Source organism: Halichoerus grypus, chromosome 7 (assembly GCF_964656455.1).
Source record: "Halichoerus grypus chromosome 7, mHalGry1.hap1.1, whole genome shotgun sequence".
NCBI classification, from domain to species: domain Eukaryota; kingdom Metazoa; phylum Chordata; class Mammalia; order Carnivora; family Phocidae; genus Halichoerus; species Halichoerus grypus.
The window spans coordinates 93,896,556-93,921,161 of NC_135718.1; the positions used below are offsets into that span (position 1 = coordinate 93,896,556).

The window sequence follows — 24,606 nt, forward strand, 5'->3', positions numbered from 1 at the left end:
GACTTAGGGTGAGCCCAGGGCTTTTGACCTGAGTACTTGAGAGGATGGAGGTGTTGCCGGCTGAGATGGAGGGAGTGGAAGCCGAGGTGGGCAGGAGACCAAGGGTAGGAGAGATCCATTCGCTTTTGGACGAGTTCAGGTGTCTTTTTTTTTTTTAAAGTTTTTATTTAAATTCCAGTTAGCTAATATACAGTGTAATATTCGTTTCAGGAGCCACAGTATAGTGATTCAACACTTCTATACCTCCCCCTGTGCTCATCACGACAAGTCCCGAGTTCCGACGTCTTTTAGGATACGCTTTCTAGCTTTGAGTAATGGATCTAGCCCTTCCATGTTTCTGCGTAGGAAGAGCTTTATGGCACCCGGGGAGGCTGAGGCATTCAGCAGTGAGAGTCTGAAGTAGAACTCCATCCCTGGTAAAAGCCAGGTAATGGCATATATTACCAATATCAAACAAGAGCACCCCGTGTCTTCAGTCTGGATGACAGGAAAGTTAGGAAAGCCAGGAGAAGGAACAGGATCAGGAGGAAAGATAGTGGGTTTTAGGAACCAGTAATTCAACCAGGTAGATACATCCACTGTATAGTTAATCACGGGTATCACAAAATACAGATCCAAGATGGAAAGAATTTCAGATTTTTATATTGGTCAACCAAGAGATGATGATGGCTGAAACCATGAAACCTTGTTAGAAAAGAGAAAAAAACTAAGCAGAGATCCTAGGTGAATGATCTTTTTTGGTGCGAGGAGTCCATGAACTAGTCCAATGTGGCTAACGCCTAGGTCCTATAGAGACTTAGAGATGGTAGTTGATAGTTGCTAATGATGGAATAGGACAGAACAGGCAGACACTGAGAAAACACAGTTGACTTTGTCAGCTGCAGGGAAATTGTTTCTTCCAAAGAGCAGTGTCAGTAAACAACCCTACCCTACTTTGTCTTATTGTCCAATACCATGTATCCTTAAAGACCAGCTCTGGTATACACCTGATAATAGCTAACATCTATTGAAAACTAATTATGTATCATATGCTATGCTGAGTCTTGTACTGATTTATTATTAATTCCCACACCAATTTTATGATGTAGGTGCTTGTTTCCCCTTTAATACTTGAAGACTGGAGAGATTAATTAACTTGTCCAAGGTTACATGGTAGGAAAAGAAGTTGAATCCAGGAATACTGGTGTTAGAGTCCACACTCTCAGCCACTACAGGATGCTGCTTTTCTTTGAAGTCTTCTGAGATATTCCCTGACATAATTTATCCCTCTTGACCAGCTGGTTCTACGGGCTGTGATTACTAGGAGTTTAGGTGGTATGTATGGTCAAGAGGCCTATACCCTATATAATCTAAGTAAGGGGTAAGGATACCTTCTTAAATGATACATAATAATATAAGATAGTGAAAATGAGGGGTACAATAATAAGTAATGTGAATATGGAGAGGGGAATGTTTGGTTTAGGACCAGGTTGATAGGAAAGGCTTTATGGGAAGAGTAGGATTGGATCTGGGCCTTAAAGGATAGGTGTGGTTTTGAGTGTAGGTGATTACATGCAGGTAGGGGTGAAATCAGTGGACACCATTCCAGACAGTAAGAGCAGCTAGGGCAAAGGTGCCCCAGCAGCTGGGGCAAAAGCTAGGGCAGAACAAGATGTATTTGGGGAAACTTAAGTCATCCAGTTTGGTTGGTTAATAGAGCATGTGGTCAGAATGGGTGTTGGATTGGAAAAGAAGACTGAGATCAGGTTGTGAACACCCTGAGTGGAGGTCCATGGAAAGCTGTGAGGTTATAGTGGTTTCACCTAGAACAGAGCTCTATCGTTCTTGACTATTTACTTTGTGGCTTAAATATAAGTATATTCAAAGAGACATTTTATGTTATTTCTAGAATGCCAGTTAATGAAAACAGAACGACCAAAGCCAAACACATTTATTATCAGATGTCTCCAGTGGACTACTGTTATAGAAAGAACATTTCATGTAGATACTCCAGAGGAAAGGTAAGAAATTTGTTTTTCCTATTTCGTGAAAAAGCAACAATCGGTATAAAGATATATGTGTATCTGACTTCACCATTTGTAAATATATGTGAACATATTTGTAAAATCCTATAGTCCCTTAATAATTGTTTCTGGTATAATAGATGAATAACAGAGGCTTGGAACATATTAAATCAAAACCTCTAGAACTGCTGTAAGATAGTCTTCTTAACAAAAACCAGGACATTTAAAAATTGAAATATAAATTGGGACATTTTTATAACTAAACTACCTTTAAAAATGGTTGAATTGATTGTGTTCATATTTGGAATCTTAAGGTTAGTAATAGCAAAAGGTTTCAAGTAGCATTGCCATTATGTAAGGGGCTGCCTGGAGTATTAGGCTGGGAAGGATTCTGAGATTGGGGCTAAGCTCCATGAGAAAAACAGTACCAGGATTGAATGCCATCGACTGTCCTCATTGCTCTAGAGGGGAGTGGCAACTTCACTGGGCCATTTTGTCATCCTCCTGATCTATGCATTCCTACAACCCCTGCCCCAACCCCCCCCCCCCCCAGTTCTGTTTTAGTACCCTCTGATCTGGTGGTAACTGAGTTAAGTCCAACAACCACAACCACAAAACCATTTTCCTGCACAGATGTTATCATGGTTGATCCAAATCAGCAACTTTGTGAAGTTAAATGTTACTTAGCCTATGTTCCAAATGAATAAAGCAGGTCTTAGGAGACTTGTCTAAGATTTAAAACAAAAATAACCTCCCATAAGACCTAGTAAATAGTAAAGTATTATTTTAGTAATGCTTTTCGATCAGTAAACAGTAAATGGTAATGTGTGATTACTTTAGAAAGGAAAGAAAAATAGAAAAGAACTAGAAATTACTCCTAATTTTATAACCAGAGTTAAGGACAGATCTTATTTTCTTTTATACACTCCCAGTCTTATTCTCTGCAAATGTATTTAGGTCTTGAGCATATATACAATTCCATATGTCTTTTTCTCCCTGTCCACTCCTGTCTTCCTGGGCATTTCTATCTGCTAAGTCCTCAGTTTGCTTATAGTTCCACCCATAACCATGACTGGGCTAATTCCTATTCATCTGTCAGATCTGAGCTTCCAATACCACATTTCCCACAAAACCTTCTCTGACTCTTGTAGATGAGGTAGGTGCCGCTGCTGTAGACTACATATCTCCCTGCACCTTTTATATCAAGTATATCAGCACTGTAATCTTTGTTTGCCTTTCTCGCTAGACCGTGAGATTCTTGACTAGCAAGGATCGTAGGTTCCTTGCTCAATATTCTATCTTTACAGCATAGTCCAGGATCCAGCGTAGTATTTGTTGACTGGCTGAATGAATGGAACTTTTCCCATGTCACTGTATAGTCTTTGAAATATTATTCTTAGTGGATTTACATTGAAGCATGATTAATTTTGCCATTTATGTTTGCAAAGCTGGATTTACGCCATATCTTAAGACTTTAAAATAGTTCCTGCTCTTACATATCACACCACTTTTCTGAACAGTTTTTTTTTTTTTTTTTTTTAATTTTATTCATTTATTTGACAGAGACAGCGAGAGGGGGAACACAAGCAGGGGGATTGGGAGAGGGAGAAGCAGGCTTCCTGCGGTGCAGGGAGCCCAACGTGGGGCTCCATCCCAGGACCCTGGGATCCTGACCCGAGCCGAAGGCAGACGTTTAACGACTGAGCCACCCAGGCGCCCCTGAACAATCAGTTTTTATTTGCATTTATAACTAGGAGAAAGCAGTTTTAGTAAAAATGAAAAAACAGCATCTTTATATTTACCATGGGGTGTGTTTTTCTACATTCATCTAGAATCTGCTGCTTAGAGATTTTATATGACTTTAATGTTAATGAAGACTTAGAAAAATGTAGTGAGAACTGGAAAAGCTGTGTATTTTCTGTGTTCTGTCTGCCAGTCTAAAATCCATTCTTTTTGTAAATGTAATATATATCTCTACTTTCACTAAAAAAAAATCTTCTATTTGTTTTATTGGATGATAGAAGTTTGGAATCTACTTTTTCCAAAGGATGAGACCATTGTATCAGCTCCGTTCTTCTTTTCTTTTCATTGAATAATCCATTCTGTCCTCCCTGATTATGGATGGCACATATACATAAATATTTGTATTTTTAGGTTTTTTTTCTTTTTTTTTCCCTTTGACTTCTCCATCATTCTAGCACTGAGACCACATGGTTTTAATTAGAGAAGCCTTATGAAGCTCTTAACTTCTAAGGGAGAGAAAAGGCCTTAACTAGAAGTAAGAAAATTAAGAAAGGAAAAAATTTCCGGTAAAAGCAAACATGTAGTAAAGCAAAACTTCAGTTACTGCTGGTTTTTTTTTTTTTCCAAAATGTTCTTAGCTTTTGCAGGCATAGCGTCTGCAGATAATAGTAACTTTGTCTCTTCCTTTCAGGTAGGATGGTCTGTTATTTTTTTGTTTTTAAATAATATGTAATGAATTTCATGATAGCGTACACACTTTTTTCTCTGGTTTTAATGAATGCACTTCAAATTATTCACTGTCAACTATGAAATATGATTTTTCATGTCTAGTTTATTTTGTTATACTGGAACATCCACTTTATAGACCCAGATTATTTTCCTTTCTTAGAGCTAATCATTTTCATTGTCACCACGATGACACCCTGCTGCACTCACACACCCATATTCGTGTGCATGCTTATACCCCCTTATGTTACAACTACGGTGAACTACTTATAGTTTCCCAAGTCCTAATTCTGTAGTGACTCTCACATCGCTTGTGGCTCTTTCTGGCTCTTTTGCCCCTATGCCAGAAATAGCTTCCCTTGCTTGTTTCTTCCTGTACCAGTTCATCTTGTACTTCTCCATTTACAACTCATTCCTCTCCTTTGGTCCCCACTCCAAACTTAACATTGTTTTTCTTAGAACACCACTGTTCTCAGTGCAAACTTGTTATCATTTTACCTATAACACTTCGTTATACGTATTTACAATATCAGGGTTTCCCTTATTACTACTGTAAGTTCATATTACAGTATGGCTTATTGAGCTTTAGTAGCATACTAAATATATTTTAGACATTTTATATTAGACATCTTAATTAAATGTTTATTTTTAAATAAATGATCAGCTTAAGAAAATTGATTCATTTTCATATAAGTAGTATATATACTTTAAATAGAAAAATTTACTTGCTTCCGGGGGGTCTCCATTCTGTTTTCCAAGTTGAGTACATTTTCCAACATTACTTAGGAATTAGAAGATTGCATGAATTCTTTGATTAGTGAGATATTTGGGCCCAATACTTTTTTGCAGAGCATACATATGTATTTTAATTGTGGTGAATGAGGTAATTTAGGTCAATAGTCCACCTAAGAACTCTCCAAAAAGATGGACAAAGTGTTTAAAAACAAAAAAAAAACAAAAAAAGGACATACACGAGGCAATTTGGCTGTGAAGAATTATGGGACCAAAACTTTTTGGAAGGGTGAAACCCAGAGAGAAGAGCTCACTATTTTACTAGGGATGCCTGCCAATTCTAGAAGTGTCTGAGATGTTGACATTTGGAGTAACTGTCAGACCTAGGAATCATGTTCTGGAATCCAGGGCCTACCAAAGAGGGGTCATGGTACATCAATACATTTTAGGTTGGCACTAGAAGAAAAGATAAACTCAGATTTAGACTTACCTTTTAAGGATTGAAGTCTAGCTTTAAGTTATTTTAGGTCTTAAATTTGGTTAATGTGATCCACTTTTGCTAGTCTCCCTGGAACCTGTTAAAAGCAAATATAAGTAATCTCAAACTGTCTATTTACATTTTAATGTACATTGTTTGATACGAATTAAAAAATAAACAAGTACACAAAGATTCAAAGATTCAGAAACCACAGAGACAAAACAGACAACTGAATCAGATTCATAGGCTCTCTAGATAATGGAGTTATCAGACAGAATATAAAAGAACTCTGTGTGAGTATAATCAAGGAAAATACAGTTAAGGCTAGGCAATTCATCAGAGCTAGAAATTATGAAAAAGAATAAAATGGAAATTCTAAAATTGAAAACCAAGATACTTAAAATCATGAGTGCTGGTGGATGGTTTTAACAGTAAATTAGGCCTAACATTGGGGAAAATTAGGAATTTAAACATAGGTTATAACAGAATATGCAGAATGAAACATGGAGATAAGGATAGAAAGTAAAAATAAATAAGAAGGCAATGTAAGATGAAAAGAATGTAGTAAGAAGGTCTTACGTATACATAATTGGAGTCTCAAATGGAAGAGTGAAAGAATGGGTCAGAAAGTATTTGTAGTGATAATGGCTGAAAAATTTCTAAAATCGTTAAAGATACCAAACCACATATTCAAGAAGTCCTATAAATCCCATGCAGGAAAAATACAAAGAAAACCCACTTAGTCTCATTAGACTTTTGAAAACAAAGACAATGGGAAAATCCTCAAAGCAGATAGAGAAAAAAGATAGGTTGCCTTTAAAGGAGCATCAATTAGACCAAAAGATGATATCAATAGAAATAATTGACATGGAATATATGGGATGGAATGATAATTAGAGATAATGGAATGATATTCTCAAAGTGCTGAAAGAAAATACATGCTAATGAGCAAAAATACTTTCCAAGAGTGAAAGTAAGATGAAAATATTTCAGTCAAATATTTCAATAACTTCAGTTCAGAATTGATAGAATTTCTCACCAGCAGACTTGCAGAAAAGGAAACAGTAACAGCATTCTTCAGACAGGGAGAAGAGATGTAGGAAGGAATGAAAAACAAAATGGTAAATAAGTTGATAAAACCAAAGCAATATTGATCTTATGAATAAAAATAACATTTTGTGGTTTAATTATGTGAAGAATTAAAAATCTAAAGTAATAATATATAAATTGAGGTTGAGGGAAAAATGGGAGTTAATGTCTTATGACATCACTGCATTTTCTTAGAAGACTTCAAAGTATGGACATATAAGACTTTGCTAAATTAAGGATGAATGTTATGACTTCAAGGATAATTGCTAAAAGGAAAGCAAGCACATGATGACTACAATGCTGATATGAGGAGAAATAGAATCATAAAAAATTAATCCAGAGTACATTATGTAGGTTGACTGTGCGAAGTTAATGCTATATATAAAAATATGCAAAAAAAAAAAAAAGGCTGAGAAGCCAACACGAAAAATGAAATGGAATTCTGAAAATTTAAAATAATGAAACAAAAACAGGCAGGAAAAAAGAAAGAAGAGGAGAGAAATAAAAGAAAGTAAAATAGTAGACTTATGTGCAACCATATAAATAATTGCATTAAATATTAATGGGTTAAACACTGCAGTTAAGGCAGAGTTTCAGAATTAAAAATACGAGGCCCACTTATGTGCTGTCTATAAGAAATGCACTTTAAGTATAAAGACATAGCTAACTTGAAAATAAATGGATTAGTAAAAATATATCATGCAAATAGTAACCACAGGAAGAGATTTGCTATATCAGATTTCAAAATAAAATAATATTCTAGAGAGTTCCAGAACACTTTATAATAATAGTGTCATTTGATATGGATGCTGTAACAATCATGAATATGTATGCATGCATAACAGAATTAAACAGAGTAAAATAGACAATCCCACAACTATATTTGTAGATTTTTAAATTCTTTCCAGCAAGTGATAGAGCAGCTAGACAAAAAAATCAGCAAAGTCATAGGATAATACTGTCAACCACCTTGCTGTAGTTGATATTTATGGAATACTACACCCAAAAGTGAGAGAAAACACATTGTTTTCAAATGCACATGGTACATTCACCAAGATAGCTCATATTCTGGATCATAAGCAATTCTTAATATATTTAGCATGATTGAATTATATAAAATATGGTTTGTGGCTTCAGTAGAATTGCTTAGAAATCAGTAAGAATAAGAACCTGAAAAACTCCCAACTATTTGGAAATTAAACAGCATACCTCTTAAAAATCATTGGGTCAAAAACAAAATTCGCAGGAGCCATTAGAAAATCATTTTTATTGAAGGATAATGAAAATAAAGCATATAAAAATTTGTGAATGCTTAGAGGGAAATTTATAACAATAAGTGCCTATACTTGGAAAGAAGAAAGTTAAGTCAATAACCTAAGCTTTCTTTTTAAGAAACTAGAAAAATAAAGTAAACCCAAAGCAAACATCAAGTGGGAACATTCGAGCTAAAAATCAGTGAAATAGAAAACAAAAATAGTAATCAATAAACCAAAGCTAATTCTTTGAAAAAAACTAAAAGAATGGAAAACGTCTTAGAAGATTGTTAAAGAAAAAAAAGACAAGGAAGACACAAATTACAAATATATCAACCCAAGAAAACATTAGAAAACTGGAACAGCCAATGTCAATGAACAGAATTGAGTTAATAATTTAAAAACCTTTCCTCAAAGAAAACTCCCAAGTCCAGATGGCCTCACTCATGAGTTCTGTCAAATATTTAAAGAAATATTACCAGTCCTACACAGTCTTATTTCAGAAAATAATGGAGAAGAGAACACTTTCCAACTTACTTTATAAGGGCACTCCTGTTTCAAAAACCAGGCAAAACTATCATAAGAAGATAGAACTATAGTCTAATATACTTGTGACCATCAGTGCAAAATTTCTTAACACAATTTTGACAAATTCAAAAATGTGGAAAAAGAATAATACATCATTATCCATTCATCTGTCAATGGACATCTTGGCTCTTTCCACAGTTTGGCTTTTGCGGACATTGCTGCTATAAACATCGGGGTGCACGTACCCCTTCGGATCCCTACATTTGTATCTTTGGGGTAAAGATGTGATATATATATACAATGGAATATTATGCAGCCATCAAAAGGAATGAGATCTTGCCATTTGCAAGGACATGGTTGGAACTAGAGGGTGTTATGCTGAGTGAAATAAGTCAATCAGAGAAAGACATGTATCATATGACCTCACTGATATGAGGAATTCTTAATCTCAGGAAACAAACTGAGGGTTGCTGGAATGGTGGGGGATGGGAGGGATGGGGTGGCTGGGTGATAGACATTGGGGAGGGTATGTGCTATGGTGAGTGCTGTGAATTGTGTAAGACTGTTGAATCACAGATCTGTACCTCTGAAACAAATAATATAATATATGTTAAAAAAAAAAAGATAGGAGGGGAAGAATGAAGGGGGGGAAATCAGAGGGGGACACAAACCATGAGAGATGATGGACTCTGAAAAACAAACTGAGGGTTCTAGAGGGGAGGGGGGTGGGAGGATGGTTTAGCCTGGTGATGGGTATTAAAGAGGGCATGTTCTGCATGGAGCACTGGGTGTTATACACAAACAATGAATCATGGAACACTACATCAAAAACTAATGATGTAATGTATGGTGATTAACATAACAATAAAAAATTTAAAAAAACTAAAAAAAGAATAATACATCATGACCAAATGGAGTATATCCAAGAGTTCAGTTGCATTATCATCTGAAATCATTAAACTAAATTAACTATATTCAGAGGATAAAGTAGAAAAACTACATGGTCATCTCAACAGATGCAGAAAAAGCATCTGCCAAAATTCAAAACCCTTTCTAACTAAAACACTCAGCTGACAAGGAATAGAAGGGAACTTACTCAACTTCTATCTATAAAAAACCTACAGCTTATGTGATAATTAAAGGTAAAAGCTTCAGTGCTTTCTCTCTAAGATCTAGAACAGAGTAAGAATGTCTTCTCTCACCACTATTATTTAACATTGTACTAATGGTCTGCTATAGGGCATTATAAGGCAAGAAAAATAAGTAAAAGGCAAATAGATTGGAAAGGAAGAAGCAAAATTGCTCTTATTTGTAGACATGTTTGCATGTGTAGAAAATCCAGAAAAATAAAAGGTATTAGAACTGATATGTCAAAAGCAGGAAAAAACATGCAATGGAAAAAAGACAGTCTCTTCAGTAAATGGTGCTGGGAAAATTGGACAGCCACATGCAGAAGAATGAAACTCGACCATTCTGTAACACCATTCACAAAGATAAACTCAAAGTGGATGAAAGACCTCAATGTGAGACAGGAATCCATCAAAATCCTAGAGGAGAACATAGGCAGTAACCTCTTTGACATCGGCCACAGCAACTTCTTTCAAGATACATCTCCAAAAGCTAGTGAAACAAAAGCAAAAATGAACTTTTGGGACTTCATGAAGATAAAAAGCTTCTGCACAGCAAAGGAAATAGTCAACAAAACAAAGAGGCAACCCACAGAATGGGAGAAGGTATTTGCAAATGACACTACAGATAAAGGGCTGGTATCCAAAATCTATAAAGAAATTCTCAAACTCAACACCCAAAAAACAAATAATCAAGTCAAAAAGTGGGCAGAAGAGCTGAACAGACACTTCTCTGAAGAAGACATACAAATGGCTAACAGACACATGAAAAAATGTTCATCATTAGCCATCAGGGAAATCCAAATCAAAACCACACTGAAATACCACCTTACACCAGTTAGAATGGCCAAAATGGACAGGGAAAGAAACAACAAATGTTGGAGAGGTTGTGGAGAAAGGGGAACCCTCTTACACTGTTGGTGGGAATGCAAGTTGGTACAGCCACTTTGGAAAACAGTGTGGAGGTTCCTCAAAAATTTAAAAATAGAGCTACCCTATGACCCAGCAATTGCACTACTCGGTATTTACCCCAAAGACAGAGATGTAGTGAAAAGAAGGGCCATATGCACCCCAATGTTCATAGCAGCAATGTCCGCAATAGCCAAACTGTGGAAAGAGCCGAGATGTGCTTCAACAGATGAATGGATAAAGAAGATGTGGTCCATATATACAATGGAATATGACTCAGCCATCAGAAAGGATGAATACCCAACTTTTACATCAACATGGATGGGACTGGAGGAGATTATGCTAAGTGAAACAAGTCAAGCAGAGAAAGTCAATTATCATATGGTTTCACTTATTTGTGGAATGTAAGGAATAACATAGAGGACATTAGGAGAAGGAAGGGAAAAATGGGTGGGGGGAATTGGAGGGAGAGATGAACCATGAGAGACTATGGACCTGAGAAACAAACAGGGTTTTAGAGGGGAGGGGGGAGGGGGGATTGGTTAGCCCGGTGATGGGTATTAAGGAGGGCACGTACTGCATGGAGCACTGGGTGTTATACGAAAACAATGGATCGTGGATCACTACATCAAAAACTAATGATGTATTGTATGGTGACTAACATAACATAATAAAATTAAAAACTACAAAAAAAAGAAGAACTGATATGTCAAGTTAATAAGGCTTCAAGGTACAAGGTCAACATACAAAACCAACTTTATTTGTAAGTACTACCAAGAAAAATTAGAAAACTTAAAAAAAATTTAAAAAGCCTCCACAATAGCATAAAAAATAGTTCGGAATAGGTAACTCAGCAAGGGATCTCTAAAAAGTGAAGAATGTTGCCAAAGAAAGAAACATCCTAAGAAAACAATCAACTGATTTTGTTCAAGGGAGATGGTAGAGTAGGAAGATCCTGAGATCACTTCCTCTCATGGACACACCATTGCTGCAGCTATATATAGTATAACTCACTTTGAGTAAAGCCTGAAGACTACTGAACAGCTCTTCCATATTTTAAAAACCACATTAAGAAGCATAAGAGGTATAGAGACAAACTTGGGAACCAAACCCTAGACACATTGACCCACAAGCAGGAGGGCTATCACAGGTGCAGACGTCTTCTGTGAGGACCTCTACTGGGCACTCCAGCCCTGGGGATTTGCACTGGGAAGGCAAGCCTCCATAGCCTCCGGCTTTGAAAATCAGTGGGGCTTAACTCAAGAGCTTTGAAAATTGGTGGGTCTTAACTCCAGGAAAGGTGGAGAGCTATATATAACTGACAAGGCTCTTAAAGGGTCTCTGCACAGTATCACTCACTTTGAGACCCAGTACAGAGGCAGTAGTTTGAAAGCTTCTGGGCTATATGTGAGAGATGTATTGACCAATTGTAGGGTTGTGTTGGAGGATCAAGAATCTGTAGGAACTTTCTCCGATAATGGAAGAGTTGGCAGGTGCCATTTTTCTTGACCTCTTTCAGCATAGTTGGCCCAATGCTGGCAGGCACCAGTTCTGAAACTCTCCTTCTACCTTGCTAGCACTGCAGACACCTGTTCTGTGGACCTGTGCTGGCAGATGCCCCTCCAAAGCCGCTTCTGCCCCTCCACACCCAGCAGGAATCACTTAGAGGAAATAACAGCAGACCAAAGGATGCAGAAGAACAGATCAGCAATCTGAAAGTAGTGAAAGACACTCAAGCTGAAGAGCAAAGAGTAAAAAGAATCTAAAAATACGAAGATATGTAAGGGACAACATCAAGCTTAGTAACATTTGCATTATAGGGTTCTCAAAGGAGAAGAGAGAGAAAAGGGGAAAGAAAACTTCTTTGAAGAACTAATAGTTGAAAAGTTTCTAACCTGGAGAAGGAAACAGACAGCCAGGTCCAGGAAGCAGAGTGAGTCCAAACAAGATAAACCCAAAGAGATCCACATCAAGACACATAATAATTAAAATGTCAAAAATTAAAGATGAAAAAATCTTAAAGGCAGCAAGTTATATAAAAGGAAAATGGCATAAGACTGATTTTTCAGCAGAAACTTTGCAGGCCAGTAGGGAGTGGCATGATATAAACTAAGTGATGAAAGGAAGAAAACTACAACCAAGAATACTCTACCCAGCAAGGTTGTCATTCACAGTAGAGGGAAAGAGAAAAGAGTTTCCCAGACAAATAAAAGTAAAGTTCATCACAACTCAACTAGCCTTATAAGAAATGTTAAAGGGACTTTTTTAAGAAGAAAAGAAAGGCCATAATGAGAACTAAGAAAATTATTAAAGAAAAATTTCACTGGTAAAAGCAAACATATGGTAAAGGTAGTAGATCAATCACTTATAAAACTAGTATGAAGATTGAGATTAAAGTAATAAAATCAATTATATCTACAATAATTAATGGATATACAAAATAAAGATGTAAAATGTGAAGTCAAATACATAAAATGTGGAGAGCGGTAATAAAAATATGGTGCTTTCAGAATGTGTTAAAGTTAATTGAACATTAACTTTAATAGACTGCTATATACATAGGGTGTTATATGTGAACCTTATATGAACCACAAACTGAAAATCTTTAATAGATACAAAACCTAAAGAGAAAAGAATCCAAGCTTAGCACTCAAGAAAATCATAAAATCATAAGGGAGGAGAGTAAGAGAAGAAGAAAGGAACCAAGAAAAACTACAAAACAACCAGAAAACGGTTACATGCCAGTTGTCATATGCCAACAAATGGCAATAAGTACATCCCTATCAATAATTACTTTTAATGTAAACAGACTTAAAGTTCCAATCAAAAGATAAAGGGTGACTGAATGAGGAAAAAAATAAAATAAGACCCAACTATATGCTCTCTACAAGAGACTTACTTCGGACCTTAAGACACATACAGACTGAAAGTGAAGGGCTGGAAAAACATATACTGTGCAAATGGAAGTGGAAAAAAAAAAAAGCTGGAGTAACAGTACTCATATCAGACAAAATAGACTTTCAAGCAAAGACTGTAACAAGAGACCTAGATGGGCATAATATAATGATGAAGGGATCAAGCCAACGAGAGCATATAATGGTTATAAATTTGTATGCACCCAACCTAGGAGCACCTAAATATATAAAGCAAATTAACAGACATAAAAGGAGAAATTAACATAATAGGAGGGAATTTTGGCACCTCATTTACATCAATGGAGAAATTATCCAGAAAAAAAATTAATAAAGAAGGAAACAGTGGCTTGAATGACACATTAGACCAGACAGACCTTACAGATATATACAGAACATTCCATCTAAAAACAACAGAATACACATTATTTTCAAGTACTCATGGAACATTCTCCAGGACAGATTACATAGTAAGCCACAAAACAAGTTTAAGAAGATAAGTTTAATAAGTTTGAAAAGATTGAAATCATATCAACCATCTTTCCCAGCCACAACAATATGAAGCTAGAAATCAGTTACAAGAAAAAACTGAAAAAAACCCCACAAACATGGTGTTTCAATAATATGCTACTAAACAACCAATGGGTCAATGAAGAAAACAGAGAGAAAATTAAAAAAAAAATAGATGCAGACAAATGAAAATGGAAATACAACAGTTCAAAATCTTCGCTACCCAGCAAAGGCAGTTATGAGAGGCAAATTTCCAATGATACAGGCCTACCAAAAAACAACTAAAACAAGGAAAATCTCAAACAATCTAACCTTACTCCTAAGGATCTAGAAAAAGAAGAACAAACACACCCCAAGGTTAGTAGAGGGAAGGAAGTAATCACACCAGAGTGGAAATAAATAAAATGGAGACTTAAAAGAATAATACAAAAGATCAGTGAAACTAAGAACTAGTTTGTTGAAAAGCAAAACAAAATTGATAAACCTTTAGCCAGACTCTTAAAGAACAAAAAAAAGACAGGACTCAAAATCAGAAATGAAACAAAAATTGTAGCTGACACCAAAAATTATAGCTGACAGAAATACAAAGGGGATGACTACTATGAAAAATTATATGCCAATAAATTAGGCAACCTAGAAGAAATGGATAAATTCCTAGAAACTAGAATCTTCCAAGACTGAAAGAGGAGGAAATAGAAAATCTAAACAGACATCAATTAGTAGTAATAGAATCGAATCAGTAATCAAATAACTCCCAGTAAGTAAAAAAAGTCCATGACCAGATGGCTTCATAGGTAAATTCTACCAAACATTTAAAGAAGACTTAATACCAATTCTTCTCAAACTATTCTAGAAAATTAAAGAGCAAGGATTGCTTCTAAATTCATTCTGTGAGGCCAGCATTACTGTGATTCCAAAACCAGACAAATGTACTATAAAAAGAAAATTATAGGCCAGTATCTGATGAACACAGATGCAAAATTGGCACAAAACGTTAACAAACCAGATTCAGAGTACATTAAAAGGATCATTCCTCATGATCAAATAGGATTTATTCCATGGGTGCAAGGATGGTTTCATATCCACAAAACAGTCAGTGAGTGTGATACAGCACATTAACAAAATGCAGGATGAAAATCATATGATCATCTCCATAGGTGAAGAAAAAGCATTTGACAAAATACAACATACATTCACTTTCAAGAAAATGGCTATAGAGGTATAGAGAATGTACCTCAATATAATAAAGTCCATAAACCCACAGCTAACATCATACTTAATGGTGAAAATTTCCAAGCTTTTCCTCTAAGATCAGGAGCAAGACAAGGATGTTCACTCCCACCCCTTTTAATCAACACAATACTGGAAGTGTTAGCCCCAGCAGTCAGACAAGAAAAAGAAATAAAAGGCATCCAAACTGGCAAGGAGGAAGTAAAACTGTCAGTTTTTGTAGGTGACTGATACTAAATATAGAAAAGCCTAAAACTTGGGGCACCTGGGTGGCTCAGTTGTTGAGCGTCTGCCTCCGGCTCAGGTTACAATCTCAGGGTCCTGGGATCGAGCCCCGCTTTGGGCTCCCTGCTCAGCGGGAAGCCTGCTTGTCCCTCTCCCTCTCCCCCTGCTTGTGTTCCCTCTCTCACTGTGTCTCTCTCTGTCAAATAAAAATTAAAAAAAAAAAAGAAAACCCTAAAACTTGACCAAGAAAACTATTAGAACTAATAAATGAATTCAGTAAAGTTGCAGGATAAAAAAGTAACATGTAGAAATTTGTTGCATTTCAATGCACTTACAAGGAACTATCAGAAAGAGAAATTAAGAAAACAGTCCCATTTGCAATTGGTTCAAAAAGAATAAATTTAACCTAGGAGGTGAAAACCTGCACTCTGAAAACTGTAAGACACTGAGGAAAGAAGTGGAAGGTGATACAAATAATTGGAAAGACATACCATGTTCACGGGTTAGAAGAATTAATATGGTTAAAATGTTCATACTACCTGAAGCAATCTACAGATTCATTGCAAACCCTATCAAAATATCAATAATTTTTTCATAGAACTAAAATTTATATGGAACCACTGAAGACCCTGAGTAGCAAAAACAATCTTGAGAAAGAAGAACAAAGCTGGTAGTATCACAATCCCAGATTTCAAGATATAGTACAAAGCTATGGTAATCAAAACAGTATGGTGCTGGCACAAAAATAGACACACAGATCAATGGGAACACAGTGGACAGCCCAGAAATAAACCCACACTTATTTTGTCATTTCATCTATAACAGAGTATGCTAGAATATACAATAGGGAATGACAGTTTTTCAGTAAATTGTGTTGGGAAAACTGAACAGCCAATGCAAAAGAATGAAACTGGACCACTTTTTTTTTTTTTTTTTTACATCATATACAAAAATAAACTCAAACTGGAATAAATACCAAAATATAAGACCTGAAATGATAAAACCCCTAAAAGAATACATAAGTGGTAACCTTTGGACAATGGTTTCAGCAGTATTTTTTGGATCTGTCTTCTAAGGCAAGGGCAACAAAAGCAAAAATAAGCAATTGAAACTGCATCAAACTAAAATGCCTTTACAAAGGAAACAATCAACAAAACAAAAAGGCAACCTACTGAATGAGAGAAGATATTTGCAAATGACATATCTGATAAAGAGTTAATACCCAAGATATACAAAGAACTCTTACAACTCAAACCAAAAACTCCCAAATAATCTGGTTAAAAAATGAGCTGAGGGCTTGAATAGACATTTTTCCAAAGAAGACTTAACAGAAAGTAAGTCAGTCACAGGGGTGTAAAATACAGCATAGCACATATAGTCAATAATATTGTAATAACTTTGTAGATGACAGAAGGTAATTACATTTATGTGGTGAGCATTTCATAGTGCATGTAAGTGTTGAATAACTATGTTGTACACCTGAAATTAATGTAATACTGTATGTCAACTATACTTCAATGAAAAATAAATAATTTTTAAAAAATAAAATACTTCTGAATAAATTTAAAATATGCAAGACATTTTCACAGAAAGTCACAAAAGATTGCATTGGGAGATTAAAGACCTAAATAAATGAAGACTATACTATCTTTATGGAGTGAAAAATTTAAGTTTTTCAGATAGTAATCTACCCCAAATTGATCCATAGATTTAATACAATTCCACTCAAAATTCTAACAGACTTTAACACACACTGATTCAAAAATTTATATGGAAATGAATGATTCTTGATCTGATAATACAAATTTCACCCAGTGCTCCTGAGACTTACTATTTTACCTACAAACTATGACTTTTTTTTTTTTAACTTATCTGTGATTTGGGAACAGTGAAAGGCCTTGGCTTTGAAAACCTTTTCTTGGAACTTCTGTTGGACCACAGTAAAGATCTTGACTATGTCAATGATGAATTTAACAATGGCTAGACAAAAAAAGTTTTTCAAGGGGCAGCAAGCTTTGGGGGGTCAATTTACTTTATAGGTAAGATGTGGATAGGTAATAAAATTTAACTGTACTTTTAAAGGGTTTTAACTGAATTTTCATATAATCCTTTCCTTCTTTTTTCTTCTACTCTTAAATAAATGCTCCTACAATTGTAAGATCTGTAATGTTAAATGCTTTTGGGATTAGTTTCACCTTTGAGTAAGGATGGGAGGTTATATTTACATATGTGTGTGTATATTATCCTGGAATAGACTTTAGTTGTGTTGATGTCATATTTTATGAAAGGGAAATAATTGAATCATTTACCATCTTTATTAATGGGAAACTGTACTTGTTTTTATAGGGAAGAGTGGACAGAAGCTATTCAGGCTGTAGCAGACAGACTTCAGAGACAAGAAGAGGAGAGAATGAATTGTAGTCCAACTTCACAAATTGATAATATAGGGGAGGAGGAGATGGATGCTTCCACAACCCATCATAAAAGAAAGGTAGAGAATAGTAATTTATTCCCTACTCAGCACAGTGTATGTGTGTGGAAGAAATATGCTAAAAATTGCCATTTGCAAGAAGTGTTGGCTGATGATCTTACGTTATTCAAATATATAGGTGTGGATGGTGTTTATCCTGGTAAATCTGAAATACCTGTCATTGTTTAAGACCAAGTAATTTAAACGTCACCTCATTTTCATGGTTCGGCCTTAACACTGACAGCCGATAGGGCTTTGGGGGTACTTGTTAACTGAAGTGCCATTGTGCTGATTTATAATCTGCATTTTTTTCTTATTGTTTTTAATACCATTTTAGAACTTGGGAATAATGTTTTCCCTAATGATTTGGTCATTTTCCATTTGGTATTTTGTATGCTCAAAGCAGAAGCAGAAATGGTTCTGGTGTGCTTCCTACCTGATGCCCCAGCCTCACTAATATCAGCAGGAAAGTGAATAGTCTGAGAAATAATAGCTTTTTATTTTAATGGCTTGCTCCCGAGCCAGTGAGGGAAAAGTGTTTTCCTTCCCTGAGTGCTCCAGATTAATAAATGCCAATTTACATATTGATGGAATTACAAATTATGTTTTCATTGCTATAGAAAATTAAAAAGCTGGGTGCCTGGGTGGCTTAGTCACTTAAGCGTCCGACTCTTGATTTTGGCTCAGGTCATGGTCTCAGGGTCCTGGGATCGGGCCCCTCATTGGGCTCTGTGCTCAGCGGGGAGTCTGCTTTAGATTCTCTCACTCCCTCTCCCCCTGCTTGTTCTCTCAAATAAGTAAATAAATCTTCTTAAAAAAAAAGAAAATTAAAAAACAACTTCCTTGTATGAAAATGGTACTTTAAGATTAAAGATCTAAGTGTTCAAAGTAAATGAACATGCCATTTATTATGTTAGAATGTATTTGTTATAATGAATTATAAATTTAATCTTCATGTAGGAAAACACTAGTTTTTAATGTAATTACCCATGTGATTTGGTCTTAGCATAATGATTAAGAACTCTTTGGAGTTAGACTGCTTGAGTTCAAATCCTCCTTTTTCCAAGTGCTAAACACGTGAACTTGATGAAGTTATACCATCACAACCTAGAGTTTGTTAATTACTCTCTCCTCATCTGAAATCTCTTCTAATTATAATAATATTCTTTGTTTGATCTTGGTCAAATGTCTGAGAACTCTTTGTGTCTTCATTAAAGACTTATCCTCTATTTGTTAGTTGAAATGAATCCCTCTTTTAAGTCAACTTAACACCCCCTTGTTCTTCAGTCATTGCAAAAAACAAAAACAAAGAAATAGTCTAGCTTTACTCACCTACTCAGAGATAAGGAAGCTTCTTTTGGATGTCTATGAGCACATGTACACAATGAATGTAAAATGTGACTGTGCTCATAAATTTAAAATCAGGTCCCAATGAACCTTGTCCTTTCAATTCTGCACTACCCCATTCAGTAACAGGCTATGCCAGCTATACTCTTTTTAATTGAAATTCCTAGAACTCTGCTTAATAACAGAGTAATAAGCTGCTGTTGAGGCAGTTACAGGTTGAAAGTGGGGAGTTTATAATCCTAACTAGAAATACTCTTACTGATGGATGAGAGAATTTGGAAATGAATATGGAAATTATTTACCAGAAAAAATTTTGAATGAAGAGAGATAAACATTTTCAAAGATGTAAAAATGCAAAAGTATGGAGGATTTTTTTTTTTTTTTTCCTGTTAAGGCTTGTTATCAATCATTATAAAAGCACAGTGCAATTTCTTCTCTTCACAATTACCAGTGTGGATTATCTTAGAATCCATCACCTTCACTAATTATCACTTGTAAACATTTATTGTAAGTTTATTTTGTGCTGTGCTCTGAGCACTACTGTTATATGTATTATCTCATTTAATCCTCACAAAAACCATATGAGATGTAGGTACCATTATTACCCCATTTTGCAAGTGATTCATCTGACATTCAGATAAGTTAAATAATCTTGTTCAAACATGTAAGGACTTTTAATTATACACTGTATTACTTCAGTGGGCAACTTATTTCTTATTATTGATTGATATAACGTGAACCTTTATAATCACTATAATTATTATACTCATTACATGACCAAGTTATATTAGAGAACAAAATTATACAGATATTCTCTCTTACAATTGTACTTGGTTTCTCAAAATATTTATGTCAAGATGTTGTACTTTGTGTTTCAGTTAATTTCATTTTATATTGGTGTACTCTTGGGAAAATCAGTAAAATTTTAATTTACAGAACAGTGATAGAAAGTGAGGTTTTTAAAGTAGATTCTCTAAGAAATCTCTCACTGAAACTGGGTCTCAAAAATTAAAAATTGATATGGTCAGAAGTATTTTGAAAAGAGGAGGATTCATTGTCTTATTTGACCTATACCTGATTTCCATTTTTCTTTTTTATTTCATTTCATTTTTTAAAAAGATGTTTAAAAGATTTTATTTATTTATTTATTTATTTATTTATTTATTTATTTATTGAGAGAGAGGGAGGGAGAGAGGGAGCGGGTGAGCAGGGGCAGGGGCAGAGGGAGAGGGAGAATCTCAAGCAGACTCCTCACTGAGCATGGAGCCCAACTAGGGGCTCGATCTTACGACCCTGAGATCATGACCTGAGCTGGAATCCAGAGTCATACACTCAACTAGTTGGGCCATCCAGGCACCCCTATTTCATTTCATTTTAAGTGAGATAGTATAAGACCCTTTTAAAATGACAAAGAGAATAGAAAAAGGTAGAACCTCAGTACCACTCTTTCATGATGGCCCTAACAACTTGGTTAAAAAGGATAAAATAGTGCTATCACTTCCCTAGTTCCCTAGTACTATATCCTTTATGTGTATCAGGTATCATAGAAAGAATTGCAGAAGTCAGATTATTTTTTTTCAAAGATTTTATTTATTTATTTGAGAGAGAGAATGAGATAGAGAGAGAGCATGAGAGGGGGAGGGTCAGGGGGAGAAGCAGACTCCCCGCTGAGCAGGGAGCCCGATGCGGGACTCGATCCTGGGACTCCAGGATCATGACCTGAGCCAAAGGCAGTCGCTCAACTAACTGAGCCACCCAGGTGCCCAGAAGTCAGATTATTTTTAATATCAGACTGTAAACACAGATATTCTGAAATAAGAATGCCTTTCTCATAATTTACAGCGTACAGTTTCTTCTTTGTTCACTTTTTGAAAAATGAGCAATAGGTTGAGGGGAATGGCTACTACTTGTGTTAGCTCTGCTGAGAATTGTCTTAGCTGTTTTCTCTTGCCTCAAGCAGACACATGGTTACTTCTCTTAGTGGTAGAGTATTACCCAGTTTCTGCTGCACAGGGTGAAAAATCTCTTAAGGAACGACACCGGGTGGTGGAAAAGAGGCAGAAGCCTCATAACCAGATTTATGTGCTGTTCTGTGTTTCAACTAAAAGATGATCTTTCAAAGGAATTTGATCAGAGGACTCAGAAGTGCCTAATCTTGGTCTGCCAAGCGGCCATTCTCTATAGGGTCAGGTATGTGAAGGAGCACAGCATAAGAGGATCAACAGCCAAATGGGAGTCAAAGTTCTGCCTAATTTATTCATCTTCAATTATATATTCATATTCTTTAACCTAAATTTTGGACTATATAATTAGCCTTCTTCTTATACTCTAGTGTCATTTGTTATGTATGCCCATGCATCTCTTAACCTAAAACAGCCGCGTTGACATGCTGGAGATTATGCGAAGGAAAGAATATAACTATGTAAAATATTTACTTAATAAATTTGGGGGATTGGGTTTTAGAGGATTAATTTTTCTGCAGAGGATCCATACTCTCATCTTTTATTAAAATCTTACTGTATTTTTCCCCTTAATACCATCTAAAAGAGGGAAGCATTTTGTAATGGGTTACATTTCATTTGTAAAGACTAGATAATTACTGTGTGTACCATGCTGAACATGAACATTTGGTATCAAAGATACTTTTTAAATTTTCTGAAGTTTTGTCAAAATAGATATGAAATCTGTTTCTGATTTTTTTCACATAGGATGCTTTTACTAATATTAATTTCCATGCAAATTCCCTTTTAAGGTTGGCAGTCAAACTGATAGAAGCTGTGAAATTTAACGATAAGGCTATTATATTTTTTTAAACCTCCTTTTCTCTAAGAATTGCAGTCCTTAAGGAATATAGCAATATTTTATAATTACATATTGCTTTTCATCTGAAAATGTCATAAAGCAATTTATAAATTCCTTATTTTTATCTCTAAGAATTCAGTTTCCATTTCTATAATATTTAATAATAGGACACAGCAAATATCATTTTTCAGTGCATTTAGATACAAATTGAGGAGGGTACTGTTCAAATGAAGCTTTGAGCAAAAATAACATCGTAGCCTAGTTATAAGAATAATGTCTCTCAGTTCATTATTGCCATGGAATAAACTACCCAGGTTTAATGTCTTAAAAGAATAACAGTATATTAGTTTTCATGATTTTGTGGTTTGTGTAGGCACTTCCACTGGTCTCACATGGATCTCTCAAGCAGTTGCATTCAGTTAGCATACAGGCTGATCTGGAAGATCCAAGAAAGCCTTTCTCACATTTCTGGATTCTTGGTTCTCCTCTATGTGATCTCTTGGCATATGGTGTCTTATCATCGAGGCCCTTTGTACATGGTATCTTTCCTTATGGCATGAAGGCTGGCTTTCAATTATGACATTTCCAAGAGGGTGAAAGCATAAACTGCTAGATTTAAAGGCTGGATCTGGAACTGGCATAGTATCACTTCGATCATATTCTGTGTTCAAAGCAGGACACAAGGCTAGCCCAGGGAGAGGGAAAGTTGAGTCCACCTCTTCATGGGAAGAATGGCATGTGCATACAGGGAGTCAAGGGACTAGTGGCAGCCATCGTTGGAGACTGCCTAGCACAGGTAGCTTTGGGGTTATACAGTATTCCTTGGTTTTTAAAAAAATATTAGTGAAAACAGAATTTTTTAATACTACCAGCTATTCAAATGACAGTAACCTTGTTAACTCTATTCTGCATATTTAGTGCCACATGTTTGATTTTTAGTTGAATTAATAAATGTACTTTTTCATTTTCCCTGATACTCTTTGCTCCTTGTCTTTTGAACTGGAGATATTATTGAATGGTTAAGATATCATAACTTGACATTTGGAAAATTTTTCAAAATTATAGGCAGCAGATAATGTTGAAAGTGAATATAGGCATCTGTTTCTAAATTTTTTAGAATTTTTACAAAATATGTAGAATATTGGTCTGTAGTTTTCTTGTAATATTTTTGTCTGGTTTTGATAAACAGGGTAATAATGGCCTCATAGGATGAATTGCGAAGTATTCTTTTTCTCTTTTTCTCAATTTTCTGTAGGAGTTTATATAGAATTGGTATCATTTCTTCCTTAAACGTTTAAAGAATTCAACAGTGAAACCATCTGGCTCTAGAGTTTGGTTGAGAGGTTTTTTTTTTTACCACAAATTCAATTTTCTAGTAGACATAGGGCTATTCAAGTTACCTGTTTCTGTTTGAGTAAGCTTTGATAATGTGAGGCTTTCGGGGAATTTATTTATTTCATGTATATTGTTGATTTTATGGGCATAAAGCTGTTTATAATATCCCATGTGATCCTGTAGAGTCTGTAGTAGTGTCAGCTCTTTCACTCCTGACATTGGTCATTTGCGTCTTTCTTTATTTTTCTGAGCAAGCTGGCTAGAGGTTTATCAATTTTATTGATCTTCTCAAAGAACCAGCTATCCTGGTCCATAACCAGTATCATATCCTCTGCTTTTTTTTTTTCTTTTTAAGATTTTTAAATTGATTTCTGCTCTGACCTTTATCTCCCTTCTTCTCTTTCTCTTGAGTTTAATTTGCTCTTGTTCAATTTCTTAATGTGGAAGCTGAGATCATTGATTTGAGACATTCTTGACATTTACTTTGGATGGGTGGTAAACAGGAAAAAATACAGTTATAAAATAGCAGAAAAGTCTCTACTAACTTCTGATCATCTGTAGGATAAAACCCAGATGCTTAACTTGTTATTCATAAAGCCCTCGGAACTGAATTTAAATTTAAGATGATAAACTGAGCATACCCAGTTATCTCTCCTTCTGTTTAAAAACCCATTAAAATGGTAGTAAAGGCATTAAAAAAGAGACAAGTCCACACAAATGAAAAGCTGAGTGCGGGAAAGGCATTAGTGGACAACAAATACCAAAATTATGGAAATTTATGGAAGAACATTCATAGAGCAGGAAAAGCATGCATAAAGGGGGCTGTAGAGAACAAGTAGCAGGTCTCCTTGGCGAAATCCTGGAAATCACCTGACTTAGGATTGAGAAATGAAACTGAAAACAGGCAGAATAATTAGAGGCATTCTTAGACGTCCCTGACTTTCTATTCTGAACTGCACCAATTGCTTTCTCAGATGTTGTACTGCTTCTTTTTAGATTTCATCTTACTGGGCTCCAGGGCTATTTTCAACATTTCTTACACACCGATATTTCACTTCCTAGGATTTCATCCTAATTTTGTTAGAGTACATTCTCAAATAGCTTCCCTGAAAGGTACTGCTCCCTTAGATGTATTTGGAAATGTTTGTGGGGGACATTTTTGATGACTACGTTGTTTGGGGATAGTG

General features: G+C 35.5%; 1 protein-coding gene across 3 annotated transcripts in view; it reads left to right on the forward strand.

The window, feature by feature from the left end:
- Window positions 1–24,606, forward strand: part of AKT3 (AKT serine/threonine kinase 3) — a 310,972-nt gene that overhangs the window by 158,071 nt on the left and 128,295 nt on the right. For all 3 annotated transcript variants that reach the window (XM_078077906.1, XM_078077905.1, XM_078077907.1), the window contains 2 exons: window positions 1,889–2,000; window positions 17,812–17,956. In XM_078077906.1, coding sequence (XP_077934032.1) covers window positions 1,889–2,000; window positions 17,812–17,956 — 257 coding nt within the window. The remainder of the gene's footprint in view (window positions 1–1,888; window positions 2,001–17,811; window positions 17,957–24,606) is intronic.